We start from the raw sequence: 17,595 nt of genomic DNA on the forward strand, positions 1-17,595 counted from the left end.
GAATATATATCTATCTATCTATCTATCTGTCTATCTGTCTGTCTAGCTATCTGTCTATCTGCCTGTCTGTCTGTCTGTCTGTCTGTCTGCGTATATATCAATCAATCAATCAATCAAAGTACTTGTACTAAATTTGATCACTGTTCTTGACTAGGGACCAGGGATCGAGAAACAGTGTGTTTATTGGTGAAACGCAACAATTACATAATGATCGGACTATTCGGAGTAAAATAACCCAGAGACAAGGAGAACATATCAAACTACTAATGCAAAACCTCCCAGCTAAACGCCTTCGGTTTAGTTTGCTAGGTAGGGATGTAGTGTGCGAGTGGAGGTTAATTTGAGACGCACCCCGGCTGAACCGCGCGGCCGTTGGAAACTCGTCCGCTTTAACTACAAACACAAACACAGAGAGCAGGAGAGAGTGAGAGCAGCTGTACGGGCTTTAAATACCTTTATTTTATAATTATCAGGGATTATAGTTCCTCCTGGGATGTTCGGGTAAGTTATGGTTTGGTATTTATTCACCTGGTGGATGTTGTGAATTCGTTTAGCTTGGTATTAATCTTGTAAACAGCTGAGATTTACTGTTAGCTTGTTGCTAACTGATGAAGCTTTGTGTTGACGTCTGTGTGCTAAAGCTACAATTAAAAATAAACACTCACATACATTAATACATTAATACACACTTATATAATATACTATGTTGTAATATATCTAACATACAGTTAAAACTGCACTCACACTTGTGTAAGACAGACTGTTTCAGGGTTTAGTTTCTGCAGCTGCTCTTTATCTGTGACTGAATGATTAAAACACTGTTTAGGTCAAAATAAATCCTTTTATACGTTTACTTTTAGTTTTCTGACAATATTCTGGTCTAGAAAGTTCCACAATATGGTTAAACTTTGTGGCATGACCCCCAAATTCATCATTAGTGATAATTAATGACTGAAGCTGGTGATGTGTGGAACAGTGGTCTCGATACCAAGGTCAGAAGGAAAACCTGTACTATTACACTATGGTGCAAGCCTTGGGACACCCGTATTATTTATTTGTTTATTTTATGAATTCATGTGGGGCGGCACGGTGGCTAAGTGGGTAGCACTGTCGCCTCACAGCAAGAAAGTCCTGGGTTCGATCCCCAGGCGGGTCCATCCGGGTCCTTTCTGTGTGGAGTTTGCATGTTCTCCCCGTGTCTGTGTGGGTTTCCTCCTCCCACAGTCCAAAAACGTGCAGTCAAGGTTAATTGGAGACACTGAATTGCCCTATAGGTTGGTTTGTGTGTGTGTGTGTGTGCGCCCTGCGATGGACTGGCGCCCCGTCCAGGGGGTTACTGTGTGCCTTGCGCCCATTGAAAAGCCTGAATAGTCTCCAGCACCCCCCCCCCCCCCCCCCCCCCCCCCCCCCCGTGACCCAGATTGGATAAGCAGTTAAGAGAGCGAGTGAGTGAATTCATGTGTTTCAGTTACAACCGTTGCTTTGCTTCCAACATTGCAGCAACAGTTTAGGGAAGGCCCTTTTCTGCAAGCTCTATAAAGACGTTAAGAAAAGCTCGGTTTAAAATCCATGAAGCTTGAAGTTTGAAATCTCTGGAATGAGCCGGAACATCAGTGCTAATGAAGGGGCACAAATTCCCACACACAGACGTACGTCAAAGTCTTGTGAGAAGCTTCTCAGAAGGAGCGGCTGGTGTTCTAGCTGAAAAGATCAGCAGAGGTCACTATTTTAATAGTGTCCGACAAGCTCATGGACGTGCATTTGGCCTATAGTGACCTTATGCTGAGAGGAAATTTCTTCAGCACTGTCCACAGTCAAGCAAGCTTCACATCGGGACTTTTTAGGGTCTGCCAGGCAAGACAGACGTTACCAGAACCGTAACTGGTTCGTACAATTTTACACTATTATTTCAAAAGTCGTTCAGATAAACGGTCACATCAAGTGTTTACACACTTCTGTTTAATTTTATTTATTTATTTTCTTTATTCTGAGTCTCTCAGTGATTCATTCTGTCTTTTCTTCACACAGTTCTGATCTGGAATGACGACGTCGCCGAGATATCAGAGCTCCAAATCGACAGGTAAAGTCTCCCTAACCAGGGATGTGTCGATACTATACAGATTAAAAATAAAATCACAAAATCAACCAAAACATTAGGACCGCCGCCTAACGTGCAGCCAGAGCAGACCTGACCCGATGAAGCATGGACTCCACCACACACGGATTTCTGTAGTGTCTGGAACGCTGGCTCGTCCTACAGTGCATCCCGGTTCCATCTCATCTCCGGGTGACGGATGCACGCATGTTTGGCTCTTCACATGTTCTTGAAGAACACAGGATTAGTCGGACCAGTCGACCTTCTTCCGTTGCGCCGATGTCCAGTTTCGACGCCTGAGTGCTCACTGTAGTAGCTTTCGACAGGGGACAGGGGGTAGCGTCGGCGTCTCCTGAAGCATGGGTCATGATGGCACAGATGGCAGGAGCTTCAGTCGCAAAGAAAACTTAACTTTGGTGCTTTTACAGAGCTCAGTGCTGCACAAATGCACTGAATAAATCTGGCACAATTATAAAAAAGGGCTGGGGGTGGCAGAACAGTTTCTGAGGAGCACTGCTCCTGTTTTGGTAGCTGGTAGAGGTCCAGAACCACCGCTGACACCCTTCTGATGGTCGGTTTGTTCACTGGAATTGTTCACCGTTTGCCCTTTTTGACCAGCGGGTTCTGCTCCAGTTCTTGCACCTCATCAAAGTGAAAAGACTCCGACTTGGGCCAGTTCTCTGAATAGTTTAAGATCCAGAGTTATTCTGGTTGTTAGAAGCTGAGTGTGTTTGTTTGTGTCCTGTAGTTAAGAAAGCAGACATGGAGTTCCAGACGCCGGTGGTTTCGGAGAAGTTCCAGAGCCGCTTCGGATGGAGGTCCAACAAAAACGAGAGCGAACCGGGACTGAGGGTGAATTGTTCAGACAGCACGGAGGGTAAGAGCGATAAGAGAGTCACACACTAATCTCCATTGTCCCCCGTCTCTGTGTAGTACCATCAATCAGCCAGCAGAGGGCATAACTGCAGCACTAATGAGGAATCCCTGCCTTGGACTTAACCGATCATTGTCTGTTTAGATGCCTGACCGGCTGATAGCAGAGCTGAGATTCGAAGTCGTGAGCTTGAGACGTTACCGTTAGGCATGTTTTACCAATGCAGTCCCTTGACCCACAGCTAGTCCCTCAGGGGCGCCGCGGCCCGATTTCTGTATATTGTTTTATTTGTTGAGCACTCATCGAGGCTAACGAGCACATGGTGGGGTGTCCACATACTTTTGGCCACATAGTGCACTTTGTGCACACTGTTTTAGATTGTCAGCTCTTGCTTTTGTGGTCCGGTCAAGCGAAAGTCATGCTGCCACCCTGAGTCGTGACCTTTGGGTGGGTCGCAAGCCAAAGAAAAATATAATAGATTAGTTAAATAAATGAATTTTAACAGGCACGTAAGCACGTTATGATCGTGTACACGAGCGCCCCCTTGTGGAGGCTTTACATTACATTTTGTAAACCACAGTGGGACCAGATTACCACCAATTTCATTTATTTTTTATACGTTTTGGTTTCATGTTAGTTTTGATGCAGGTTGCTTGGGTCACGATAAAAATCATGAATAAAATGTGGATGGTTTAAACATCTGCTTGACCACTGAGTCTTTAGGAAGTGTTTTGAATCTTCAGTGTGGGTGGACAAGTGTAGGGTCAGTGTGTACAGATGTGCACAGGTGTGTTTTATGATCCGGGCGTTCCCGTCCCCTACGCGCCGTGTGAGGATTCTTCTCGTCTCGGGCTGCTGTTGGGACTCGTCCAGGGCGTCTGCTGTAAATGACACGTCGCTTAAAAAAAAATCAACCCTGAGGCCAGAAGAACTGTGTTTGGTTAGATCTGCTTCTGTTAGTCCTGGATCTGATCCAAGAGGATCTGAAGCGGGAGCAGCCGAAAATAATCATTTATTCATTATTATGCTGATAGATGTTGACTTTTGGAGCAACCCACATGGAGCTTGGCGTGTCTCGCTATGCGATACGGCTCTGTGTGGAAACCCAACACTGGCAGGTGATGATAAGCGGCGGCAGATCGGACACGAGTCGTGTGGATCGTGCGGTTGGCAGCGGATTCACAGTAGGGAGTTAGAAATGACTAAATTGCAAGATAAAGTGGGGGGGGCAGAAAAATTAAGAAATGTTTATGAACACAAAGTTATTCTGTAATGCTGACGAACACACACCCACAGCTAAAGGCGGTTTGGGGGTGGGGGTGGGGGGGATTGCCAGGGTCTGGTATAAACAGCAGAGCCCGTCAGTGTAACATGAACCCGCTCTATAAATACACCTAACCTTTCTGCTCCTGCACTCGGAAAACGTTCCGGCGCCGCACGCTCACCTTGCGCAGGAGTGTTTGTGTTGTGAAGGACAGCGTCGATCTCTCAGCCGCGCGTTAGAACCCGAGATGCCGCGCAGGGGAATCGAACCCAATCTGGAATGCGTTCCTGTCTGTGAGAATGCGGTTCCTCGGTGAGGTGAGTTTTGTTCTCCGTGACTCACGCCGGTTTGGAAAGTGAGTCGGATGGAAACGGCGTGCTGTCAGGCTGGAGTCGCGCCACACTACGCTCGTGAGGAACGTTTACTGCGGGAGACGGAACTGGGTTTGGGTTTTTTTAAAAAATTAATTTAAGCCTCACTACCCCTGGAATTCAGGGTTCGAATCCCCAGAGGTGCTATCAGCCGGTCTACAGTCTACATACGGATGCGATTGGCTGAAGCCTCGTGCAATTCACCTAGTGATTCCAAGGAAACCGAACCCACTGCGACCCTGACCAGGATAAAGCGGTGGAAATTAAATGAATACGAGTTCAAATCCCAGCTGTGCTATCGACCAGTCGGGCGCCCACACACAGGCGCGATTGGCAGTGGCGGTATTGTGGGAGGGGAGGGACAGAAATAGGATGGTGATCGCTCAGTGGTTAAGGTACTGAATTAGCAATCAGAAGGTTGTTGGTTCAAGCCCCACCACTACGAAGTTGCCACTGTTGGGCCCCTGAGCAAGGCCCCTAACTCTCAATTACCCAAAATCCTGTTCAGTGATAACTGTAAGTCGCTTTGGATAAAAGCATCTGCTAAATTCCGGAAATGTAAATGTGATTGCTGCTGCACAATAGCGGCCTCTGCTGTCTTGTCGAGGTGTCTGCGCTAGCACTGAATGCTTTGTAGCAACACGTTTTTCCATTTAGTCATGCCTGTTTCCCTCTCTTGCTCTCAGGTTGTTTATTATAACCTAAATGATTTTTATTGACCCGCACGTTTTCCGTTCCCCTGCAGAACTGGGCGACTCGGGCAGCAGCAGCCCCTCCTTCCAGCCAATCAGGAGTCAGATTCCCATCCCCACCGCCCATGTCATGCCCTCTACGGCCCACAACCCCTCCCAGCGACCCCCCGACACCCGATCCAGCTCCTCCAGCTCCAAGTCCTCCCTGTCCAAGTCGGCCTCCTCTCCCAACCTGGAGGCGCAGGACGGGGGCGGAGTCAAGCAGGACTGCCTGAGCCGCTACCGCAGCCTGGTCAACGGCCTGGACCACACCCTGTTCCCGGGCGCCGATCAGAACCAGACCCGGCTGGACGAGGCCCAGCGGTTCGAGATGCCCCCCCTGGAGCCCACTCTGAACCAGTCCGGGCTGCTGGGCGGCTTCGGGCCCGACGTCAGGATGAAGCCGCACGTGACCGGGATTGGCGAGGGAGCCGAGTGCAGAGCCGACGCCTTCCACGCCGCTCTGGATCAGACCTACAGGGTTCTGCCTGAGGCTAGAGCGGGCGCGGCGTGTTCCTCGGACCCGTACGCCAAGACGAAAGCGCGCTCTGGGGAGGAGATGGCCGACTGGCAGCAGAAGTTTGAGAGTCTGAGGATGCAGGTGGAGCAAATGCAGGTAAAACTCATGAACTCAGAATTAGACGGGGCGTCCAAATACTTTTGTTCATTTAGCGTGTATACATCAGGTCTGTGTGAAAACCTAGCGCTCTCTCTACACACGCATTTCCCATCATGCTACACTCCCGAGAAGAGGGCGTGTCTAAATCCTTAGCTCCCTTAAAATGCTCCTACTGAGGCGCCTTAATTCTGAGTGACGATCTGACCGAATGACGAGGGAGCGCCCGATTCCTCCTCGGCGCTGAAGATCAATCCCAGCATTCAGTGCGGCACGACTTCTCTCACAAAAAACTACAAACGTGGCGGACGAATAAATGCGAGGCAACCAACAGAGTTCCTTTCACGTGTACATAAATTCTCATTGATGTGTAATCTGTATAAAGGTGGAATTGTACGAGTGTCATTTATTTGTAAATTGGGGCGTCGGAGAGTTTAAGCGTTTTCGGGACACGGAGGGAGACGTTAGCCGGCGTGCTAGCGTCGGTTTGAACGTCCTGAGGCTAACTGTGTTAGCTTAGTAAGCTAAACCTGCGGTGGCGTAATCTCTGTATAAGTAGAGCGTCTAAATAATCTGATTATGAGCTCCAGGTCTGATTAGAATCCTCTCTACTGAGGAGCTGATCAGGTAGGTACGGGGGAGCAGGGCGGGTCACTAGGACTTCACACAGACCCGTAGTGTCCGTGAATTCATGGTGAGCGTTTCTAACTGCACTTTCTCTATCAGTTATTAGCAGGTCAGGGTGGACAGTATTCGTCTCTGTACCCGTCGGAGAGCTGCAAATGGGACACGGTGATGAAGGCCAACGAGAGTCTGTTGAAGGAGAAGGAGCTCATCATCGAGAGGTTTTATTACATGTTTCCTTTCAGTTTAGTCATATCCACCTCCACTTCCGACCGACGAAGGCCGTGACTAAGACACGCCCCTCTGACGCACGAGGCTCACACGGGGATCAGTATCGTGTACAGAGAGTCACACACTGATCTCTGTTATTCACAACCTCTGTGCAGCGCCTCAACCAGGCAGCAGGGGGCGTAACCGCAGCACTTCTGAGGAATCCTTCCATTCTGCAGAGCTGAGATTCGAACTCATGCGCCACCCAAGCACCCTGTTGCTAAATTATTTAGACATTTGACGCATAATTTACTGAAACTCTGAAACTAAGAGCTCCGATCAGTCCCTGTTTTTATTCGGATTTGCTTGTAGTTACTTGTTTTTACTCGATTTATATAGTGAGACACTTTATGGCCCAGTAGTTGCAAAAAACAGTGCAATGAGCCCAAAAAGTTGCTGCCAAACACAGAAAGTGTTCCGATATCTGTCAAAAGTGTGTTTTACTAAACCCTAACTCAGCAGGGTGCACGAACTTTTGCACAATCCTACACAAGTCCATCAGGTTGTGTCGTCCAGGGTGCACAAACTTTTGCACACGTCTCTATACACCACTGCTCTTACGTTAACACCTCGTTTATCGTTTCAGAAATCACAAATGACCAAAGCGTGGGTGTGGGGTGATGAGCCCTGGCTCACAGTCTGCATTCCAGTTCATCCCACCGGTCTTCCTGAACCTCGCTGTTGCCTTCCCTTAATAGTTAAAAGCATGTTATTGATTATATACACCTGTTAACATGTTGTGTCTTGTGAGTGGTAGTCACATGAGTGGTATTCCGTTCGCAAAAGTTTGTGCACCCCGGTCACAGTCCGTGTTTAAGTCGTCATCCTAGACAAGGAGGGAGTGCAGTGTAATGTCACACACACACAGACAATAGGAATAGTAAACGTGGCATACGTTTTTAGCCTTTAGTTTTCCCACATGCACGTTTACCCGGCTATTGAACTGCATTTTACTGGGTCTGGGTTGCATGCGAACGCACCCCATTGCCAGGGTTCATTCAGTGTCAGCAAAAGCTGTAACAATTCCAGCTAAAACACCTACTGCAGCGTCGTGGCTGGTAAATAATCTGCAGGAGACGCTGAAGTTCTATGACATGCGGCTCTTGGACCTGAGGTTGTTTTCACAGCTGCTGATGTTGTTACAGGACTGGTTATCCAAACAATCGTGAGCTGGAAGGGTCTGGAGGTTCAAGTGAATCAAATGAGCTGTTGGCTCTTCTGAATCACTGATTCGTGAGTCACTCGTGAATCATTTGAGCTCATTTGACCTGCGGTGTCTGAACTTGCTGGGTGCTGGGTGGACACAAGGTGGCGCTGATGATGACCGTTCTGGTGATGGTTGTTGTTGCAGGCAGAAGCAGCAGCTGTATCAGCTGGAACAGCGTCTCCGTGAGAGCGAGGTGCAGATCCACGGAGCCCTGATGGGACGCGGAGCTCCGCTGATGGACGTCTGTCTGCTCAGGCTGCAGGTCAGGTTTTTTTCTATACAGGTTTTTTTTGTGTAGCGCGTGCTCGGCGTGTGACACCCTGTAGTGTCTGCGTTCGTTCAGGAGGCGCAGCGGGAGAACACCTTCCTGCGGGCGCAGTTCGCCGAGCGCAGCGACTCTTTGACTCAGGAGAAGCAGGAGGCCGAGCGGCGTCTGGGCGGCGTGGAGGCCGAGACCCAGCGTCTGAGCGAGAGTCTGAGGGAGGGCGCGGAGAGACACGCCGAGGAGCTGAAGAAGCAGGAGGAGAGGGTGAGAGCACCGCACGCCGCTCACAGTGACCGAGTACATTCGGGCTGCAGGGAGGCTGAGCGCCGTGCTTTTGTGTCACGCAGATCCGCAACCGAGACAAACACATCGGCAACCTGAAGAAGAAATGTCAGAAGGAAGCCGAGCAGAACCGAGAGAAACAGCAGCGCATCGAGACCCTGGAGCGCTACCTGGCCGATCTTCCCACCATGGAGGATTACCAGAGCCAGAGGAAACAGGTACCAGCGACTCTCACCCACACACCAGAGCGAGTTAGAATCTCAGCTATGCTATCGGCGGGTCGGGCACCTACAAGGGCAGCGATTGGCTCATCTGAGGGTGGAAGTGGTGGAGGGATTCCTCATAAGTGCTGCAGTTACGCCCTCTGCTGGCTGATTGATAGTGCTACACAGAGACTGGGGATGATGGAGATCGGTGCGTGACTCTCTGTGCGCGATACAGATCTCCGTATGAACCCACATGTGTCGGTCAGGAGTGGAGGTCTGCAGCAGTAGAGGAATTGGATATGACTAGATTGGAAAAAACTGCATAAATATGCTTTACTGATTAAATTAATTGTAGTTTGTAAATGGAAACATATTCTGAGTTTGATGCCTGCAGCATGTTCCAAAAAAGTTGGGATAGGGGCGTGTTACCCCGTGTTACCCCTTTCTTAATGCATGAACTGAGGACACTTGCTTGATGTGAGACTCTAGCTGTCGTCTAATGCTGTGTGTGTGTGTGGTAGCTGGAAGCCACAGAGCTGAAGGTAGATGAACTGCAGGGTTTGGTGCAGGAACTGGAGGCTCAGCTGAAGGAGGCACGATCAACCAATCGGAATAAAGACGCTCAACTAGAGGAACAAAAACAGAGGGAACGGGAACTGCTCGCTACCGTCAGCAGGTATAACACACACACACACTATTTTGGACATCTGCCCCCACCCCTCCTCGGACATTAGTCAATTATAGCCATGCAGACGCCCGACAGGCTGGTAGCACCGCTGAGATTCGAAGCCTGGATCCCCAGATCTCAGCAATAGTGAGCTTGCATACTTGCCCCACTGGTTGCTAAGATTAATGGGTCAAAATTGAACCACAATGCTGTAAATAGTTAATTTTTCGCTGTAGACGACTCAGGGTTTTTTTTTGTCTTGGTTGGATGTAAATACTCATTTTTCCTTTTTAAATGTGTTTTTTAAAACATATTTGTGTTTATTTGTATTAAAAACACTTGATTATTGTGGTTGAAGTCGGGCGCTTGGCAGACACAGTTGGCCCTTGTCTGTGGGAGGGGAGTCTGGGTGGGGAATCGCCTCATTGCTGCTTCAGCAGTGACTGTCCGGTTGAGACACCAGCGGCAGTGGTGGAGGAATACAGAGGGAGCAGCGTGGTCCTCTTGGATGTACAGACCCAGCCGACGGCGTCGCGAGCGTGCGGTATGGAAACCTAACGGCCCTCTGTTTGGCTCTGAAGTTTGCAGGCCAGGGTTAAGGAAGGACTGGACGACGGAGCGAGGTTACCCTCTCTAGATTTGGAGAAGCTGAAAGAGGAGAACGCGGCCCTGAAGGAGGAGCAGCAGAAACTCAAAAAGGTGACCGCGAGCGCCGGGCGTGATGAATTCGGTGGTTAGCGGTGACGGAACGATGCGTGAACGAACTGTGTGTGGTTTCAGGTGGTCGAGAAGCAGCTGAGGATGATGGAACAGCTCGGCTCACAGATCAGGGTATGAACGTCCACCTCCACACATCATAAACCATTGCTAACAGTGAAGGGGAGGAATGGCATGCGGAAGGTGGACTGGATAGTGGCTATAAACAGCCATTGTAAACCGTGGTGATTATATAGGGCAGTTGTAACCTAGTGGTTAAGAAACTGGACTAGTAATCAAAAGGTCGTTGGTTCAAGCAAGGTCCTTAACCCTTAGTTGCTCAGACTGTATACTGTCACAGTGCTGTAAGTCGCTTTGGATAAAAGCGTCCGCTAAATGCCAAAAATTTAAATAATTAATGTAGAGCTGTACCTCATTTACAGCTATAACAGCCTCCTCTCTTCTAGGAAGGCTTTTCTTACCATCAATTATGTGTGTGTGTGTGTGTGTAGAACGTACAGCAGCAGCTGTGTGAGGAGGAGAGCAGTAATCAGGCTCTGAGAGACGAGTTGGACTCTAAAGAACAAGAGCGACTGCAGTTACACTCCGCGGTGAAAGAGGTGAGAAACACACTGCAGACTCTGGGCACCGAGCTGTGTTCAAAATAGCTACTACACACCACTCGAGCACTGATGGGGGCCCCAGAACAGTATGCAGTATATACCGAGTGCAGTATGCAGTATATACCGAGTGTAGAGTGTATGACTAGACTATAAATCTAGTCCAGATGTTTGAATAGGGTGTGGGGATAAATAAATAACATTTTGTGTGTGTTGCAGCTGTCCGTGCAGAACCAGGAGCTGATGGAGCAGAGTGTGTGTCTGCGTGAGCGGCTGCAGCTGGAGTCGGGGGTGTGTGACGTTCGACTCACTCAGCAGCTCCTCACTGAGATGGCGTCGTGTCTGAGTGACCTGCGCTCGCTGTGTGGGGTCCTCACACACACCGCCCACGGGCGAGACCCCAACCTGTCCATGCTGCTGGGGATCAGCTGTGAGTATATACACACACACACACACACACACACACACACACACACACCACCCACGGGTGAGACCCCAACCTGTTCATCACCCTGTACACACACACACACACACACACACACACACACACACACACACACACACACACACACACACACACACACACACACCGCCCACGGGTGAGACCCCAACCTGTTCATCACCCTGTACACACACACACACACACACACACACACACACACACACACACACACACACACACACACACCACCCACGGGCGAGACCCCAACCTGTCCATGCTGCTGGGGATCAGTTGTGAGTACACACATATACACACACACACACACACACACCACCCACGGGTGAGACCCCAACCTGTTCATCACCCTGTACACACACACACACACACACACACACACACACACACACACACCACCCACGGGCGAGACCCCAACCTGTCCATGCTGCTGGGGATCAGTTGTGAGTACACACATATACACACACACACACACACACACACACCACCCACGGGTGAGACCCCAACCTGTTCATCACCCTGTACACACACACACACACACACACACACACACACACACACACACACACACCACCCACGGGTGAGACCCCAACCTGTTCATCACCCTGTACACACACACACACACACACACACACACACACACACACACCACCCACGGGCGAGACCCCAACCTGTCCATGCTGCTGGGGATCAGCTGTGAGTGAACACACACACACACACACACACATACACACATATACACACACACACACACACCACCCACGGGTGAGACCCCAACCTGTTCATCACCCTGTACACACACACACACACACACACACACACACCACCCACGGGCGAGACCCCAACCTGTCCATGCTGCTGGGGATCAGTTGTGAGTACACACATATACACACACACACACACACACACACCACCCACGGGCGAGACCCCAACCTGTCCATGCTGCTGGGGATCAGCTGTGAGTATACACACACACACACACACACACATACACACATATACACACACACACACACACACACCACCCACGGGTGAGACCCCAACCTGTCCATGCTGCTGGGGATCAGCTGTGAGTGAACACACACACACACACACACACATACACACATATACACACACACACACACACACACCACCCACGGGCGAGACCCCAACCTGTCCATGCTGCTGGGGATCAGCTGTGAGTGAACACACACACACACACACACACACATACACACATATACACACACACACACACACACACCACCCACGGGCGAGACCCCAACCTGTCCATGCTGCTGGGGATCAGCTGTGAGTATACACACACACACACACACACACATACACACATATACACACACACACACACACACACACCACCCACGGGTGAGACCCCAACCTGTCCATGCTGCTGGGGATCAGCTGTGAGTGAACACACACACACACACACACACACATACACACATATACACACACACACACACACACACACCACCCACGGGCGAGACCCCAACCTGTCCATGCTGCTGGGGATCAGCTGTGAGTATACACACACACACACATACACACATATACACACACACACACACACACACACCACCCACGGGCGAGACCCCAACCTGTCCATGCTGCTGGGGATCAGCTGTGAGTATACACACACACACACACACACACATACACACATATACACACACACACACACACACACACCACCCACGGGTGAGACCCCAACCTGTTCATCACCCTGTACACACACACACACACACACACACACACACACCACCCACGGGCGAGACCCCAACCTGTCCATGCTGCTGGGGATCAGTTGTGAGTACACACATATACACACACACACACACACACCACCCACGGGTGAGACCCCAACCTGTTCATCACCCTGTACACACACACACACACACACACACACACACACACACACACACACACACACACACCACCCACGGGTGAGACCCCAACCTGTCCATGCTGCTGGGGATCAGCTGTGAGTGAACACACACACACACACACATACACACATATACACACACACACACACACACACCACCCACGGGCGAGACCCCAACCTGTCCATGCTGCTGGGGATCAGCTGTGAGTATACACACACACACACACACACACACATACAGTGTATCACAAAAGTGAGTACACCCCTCACATTTCTGCAAATATTTCATTATATCTTTTCATGGGACAACACTATAGACATGAAACTTGGATATAACTTAGAGTAGTCAGTGTACAGCTTGTATAGCAGTGTAGATTTACTGTCTTCTGAAAATAACCCAACACACAGCCATTAATGTCTAAATAGCTGGCAACATAAGTGAGTACACCCCACAGTGAACATGTCCAAATTGTGCCCAAATGTGTCGTTGTCCCTCCCTGGTGTCATGTGTCAAGGTCCCAGGTGTAAATGGGGAGCAGGGCTGTTAAATTTGGTGTTTTGGGTACAATTCTCTCATACTGGCCACTGGATATTCAACATGGCACCTCATGGCAAAGAACTCTCAGAGGATGTGAGAAATATAATTGTTGCTCTCCACAAAGATGGCCTGGGCTATAAGAAGATTGCTAACACCCTGAAACTGAGCTACAGCATGGTGGCCAAGGTCATACAGCGGTTTTCCAGGACAGGTTCCACTCGGAACAGGCTTCGCCAGGGTCGACCAAAGAAGTTGAGTCCACGTGTTCGGCGTCATATCCAGAGGTTGGCTTTAAAAAATAGACACATGAGTGCTGCCAGCATTGCTGCAGAGGTTGAAGACGTGGGAGGTCAGCCTGTCAGTGCTCAGACCATACGCCGCACACTGCATCAACTCGGTCTGCATGGTCGTCATCCCAGAAGGAAGCTGACGCACAAGAAAGCCAGCAAACAGTTTGCTGAAGACAAGCAGTCCAAGAACATGGATTACTGGAATGCCCTGTGGTCTGACGAGAGCAAGATAAACTTGTTTGGCTCAGATGGTGTCCAGCATGTGTGGCGGCACCCTGGTGAGAAGTACCAAGACAACTGTATCTTGCCTACAGTCAAGCATGGTGGTGGTAGCATCATGGTCTTGGGCTGCATGAGTGTTGCTGGCACTGGGGAGCTGCAGTTCATTGAGGGAAACATGAATTCCAACATGTACTGTGACATTCTGAAACAGAGCATGATCCCCTCCCTTCAAAAACTGGGCCTCATGGCAGTTTTCCAACAGGATAACGACCCCAAACACAACCTCCAAGATGACAACTGCCTTGCTGAGGAAGCTGAAGGTAAAGGTGATGGACTAAACCCAATTGAGCACCTGTGGCGCATCCTCAAGTGGAAGGTGGAGGAGTTCAAGGTGTCTAACATCCACCAGCTCCGTGATGTCATCATGGAGGAGTGGAAGAGGATTCCAGTAGCAACCTGTGCAGCTCTGGTGAATTCCATGCCCAGGAGGGTTAAGGCAGTGCTGGATAATAATGGTGGTCACACAAAATATTGACACTTTGGGCACAATTTGGACATGTTCACTGTGGGGTGTACTCACTTATGTTGCCAGCCATTTAGACATTAATGGCTGTGTGTTGAGTTATTTTCAGAAGACAGTAAATCTACACTGCTATACAAGTTGTACACTGACTACTCTAAGTTATATCCAAGTTTCATGTCTATAGTGTTGTCCCATGAAAAGATATAATGAAATATTTGCAGAAATGTGAGGGGTGTACTCACTTTTGTGATACACTGTATACACACACACACACACACACACCACCCACGGGTGAGACCCCAACCTGTCCATGCTGCTGGGGATCAGCTGTGAGTGAACACACACACACACACTGCCTGAAACCCCAATCTGTACACACACACAACACCCACAGTCGAAACCTGTACACACACCCATGCACACATACACAAAGACGCATGCACACACACACACACACACCGCCCACGGTTGAGACCCCAACCTACACACACACACATATACACAGACATACACACACACCCCGACTGTTGAGACCCTAACCTGTATGCACACACCGCCCACGGTCGAACCTGTCTATCAACCCGTATATACACACGTGCATGCACGCACACACACACACACACACACACACAGTGCCCACGGACGAGACCCCAACCTGTCCATGCTGCTGGTGATCAGCAGTGAGCGCACACACACACACACACGGATAAGAACCTGATCTCTTTATGCTCCTGGGTGTCAGAAGTGAACACACACACACACACACACACACACACACACTTATCAGAACTGTCGGGCATCGGTTATCAGGTGTAGGTGACTAATAACATGCACACACACACACACACACACACACACACACACACATAATGTGGCCACATTTAGCACAAACGAAACTCTTCAAACTAATGAAAAGAACAACAACACAACAGTAACGGTTTCTATGGTAATGAGAGGATCTATTACGTATTTATTTCACCATGGTTACAGCATTTCTGTCTAGTGTTGGAGAGCTTTGTTGTGAATGCGCTGTCGTGACAACCGTGTGTGTGTGTGTGTGTGTGTGTGTGTGTGTGTGTGTGTGTGTTTCAGCCCCCACTGTGCCGGGGCCGAGCGAAGACTGGTCGAATCCCGCAGTTCTGCAGAAGAAACTACAGGAGGCGCTGCAGCTGCGCCGCGACGTGGAGGAGCTGCGGAACACCGTCTCGGACAGATACGCTCAGGACATGGGGGAGAACTGTACCACCCAGTAACCCAGAACCAGAACTGACAGAACTGGAGCCATTAGATCCAGAACCAGAACAACTACCAGCAGAATTTTAACCACGTATTAAATAAAACATAACATGAGTGCACAGAACCAAACCCAGCATTAACTAACCAGTTATTAATAGCAGAACTCCATTAACCAGTACAAGAAGATCCAGTAGAAGCAATACTAGGACCAGGATGAAATAAAACCAGCAGAACCAGAACTAAAGAACCAAACCCAGAGCTGGAACCAGGACTGCTGGAACCTTTGTATTCATCCTACAGCTACCACAGCAGGACACTAAGGGCTAATAAAGCTAACGCTAATGACACTACAGCCTCCTCACACACGGGCCTATTTTTATATAACGGAATGTAAAGATTTATTTTTCTAACCTGTTTAACCTTGTTTTTTTCCTCTGCAGTGCTAATATGCTAGTATTGTAAATGAACGCTAACGTTCCTGTGTATTCGGGAACGGATCTGATGTGGTTGACAATCAACTGATTAATATTTAAGTAGGTTTTTTTGTGCTATGCTAACACGAGGTATAACGGACTGTGTGTTGTGGAGTGAGTTTAGGGTCGTTCATCGTACGTGACGTGTTTGAGACGACCGGCGTGTCTGTAATTACAGGTTTAACGTCGATACGCCCCGTTTGTGGTGCACGTTTGGACATTTTCAGACATTCCATCAGTGTGATGCTGCGAGATTAGAATGTATTGATGACACTATCCGGACAGTCCATTATTTATAACTTTCGGTTAGAGGCGTCCAGACGCGCCAGGCCTCCTACAAAATGAACGACTGACCTTTATTAAGCTCTGCCGTGTTCGAGGGAGGGAGGGTTGGATGGGGGTGTCTTCCACCACCTCTGTGATCTGTGATTTGTAAACTACAGATGGGGCGGGGTCATGTGGAGCTTAGCGTGATGTCCCGATGTCCTCATTTTTGGGGTCTAATGCACCATTGATTCGGAAGGGGGGCGGGGGTCATGTGGAGCTTAGTGTGTCTCTCCATATGTGATACGGTTATGTGAGAGAACCCAACACAACACTGTCCGGTAATAAGAAGCAGCTGCATGTGTCTGAGGGATCATGTGGTGATCAGGCTCTCATTGATCAGATCAGGCTGTGCAAGCAGCACAGGATTCACAATGAGGAATTGGATATGACTAAATTGGACTAAAATGGGTAGAGTGCACCTTTTCTCCACCAGCCTGTCGACTGATGCGTTAGATGGAAGGCTTTACTTATACTTTACAGTATTTTGTAAATGTGAGATGTTTGACCCTGTTCTCCTCCAGCTCGATCCTTTACTTCATGTGTCTGAGCAGCAGATTCGAGTCTTCCGGTCACTTTTCTACTACATTTAATGTTTATTTATTATTAAAGCTTCACTCTCATGTTAAACAGTTACATGTAAAGATGTTCCTGAATCAGTCGGATATCATAAGCGTTTATTTGGACCCTCAAGCTCGACTCGACACTAAATGTTTGTATTTTTGATGTTTTTATGCCTTTTAGAAATAAAGATTGTTCTCTTTAACTTCTGTGTGAAATTTCTTGAGCTTTTCGATTCTGAAGAACAGCGAACGATCTGAAACTGTCCGGACAGCGAGGACACACATAGAACTGC

The 17,595-nt window shown here is 49.1% G+C and overlaps 1 protein-coding gene across 2 annotated transcripts; it reads left to right on the forward strand.

Annotated features, from left to right (window-relative positions):
• Positions 1 to 399: 399 nt before the first annotated feature.
• Positions 400 to 17,505, forward strand: cep85 (centrosomal protein 85). Of its 2 annotated transcripts, XM_062985757.1 has the most exons (14): positions 400 to 501; positions 2,029 to 2,080; positions 2,844 to 2,972; positions 5,350 to 5,951; positions 6,678 to 6,796; positions 8,197 to 8,314; positions 8,396 to 8,581; positions 8,665 to 8,817; positions 9,327 to 9,481; positions 10,054 to 10,171; positions 10,253 to 10,303; positions 10,681 to 10,788; positions 11,008 to 11,218; positions 15,799 to 17,505. In XM_062985757.1, the coding sequence occupies exons 2-14, from the start codon at positions 2,041 to 2,043 to the stop codon at positions 15,957 to 15,959; spliced, it is 2,151 nt and encodes a 716-aa protein (XP_062841827.1). In that variant the 5' UTR covers positions 400 to 501; positions 2,029 to 2,040; the 3' UTR covers positions 15,960 to 17,505. The 2 variants fall into 2 exon arrangements, with proteins under 2 accessions (XP_062841827.1, XP_062841828.1); XM_062985758.1 differs by lacking the exons at positions 400 to 501; positions 2,029 to 2,080; positions 2,844 to 2,972 and adding an exon at positions 4,448 to 4,550.
• Positions 17,506 to 17,595: the final 90 nt, after the last annotated feature.

This window comes from Trichomycterus rosablanca, chromosome 23 (assembly GCF_030014385.1).
Source record: "Trichomycterus rosablanca isolate fTriRos1 chromosome 23, fTriRos1.hap1, whole genome shotgun sequence".
Classification (NCBI taxonomy): Eukaryota; Metazoa; Chordata; class Actinopteri; order Siluriformes; family Trichomycteridae; genus Trichomycterus; species Trichomycterus rosablanca.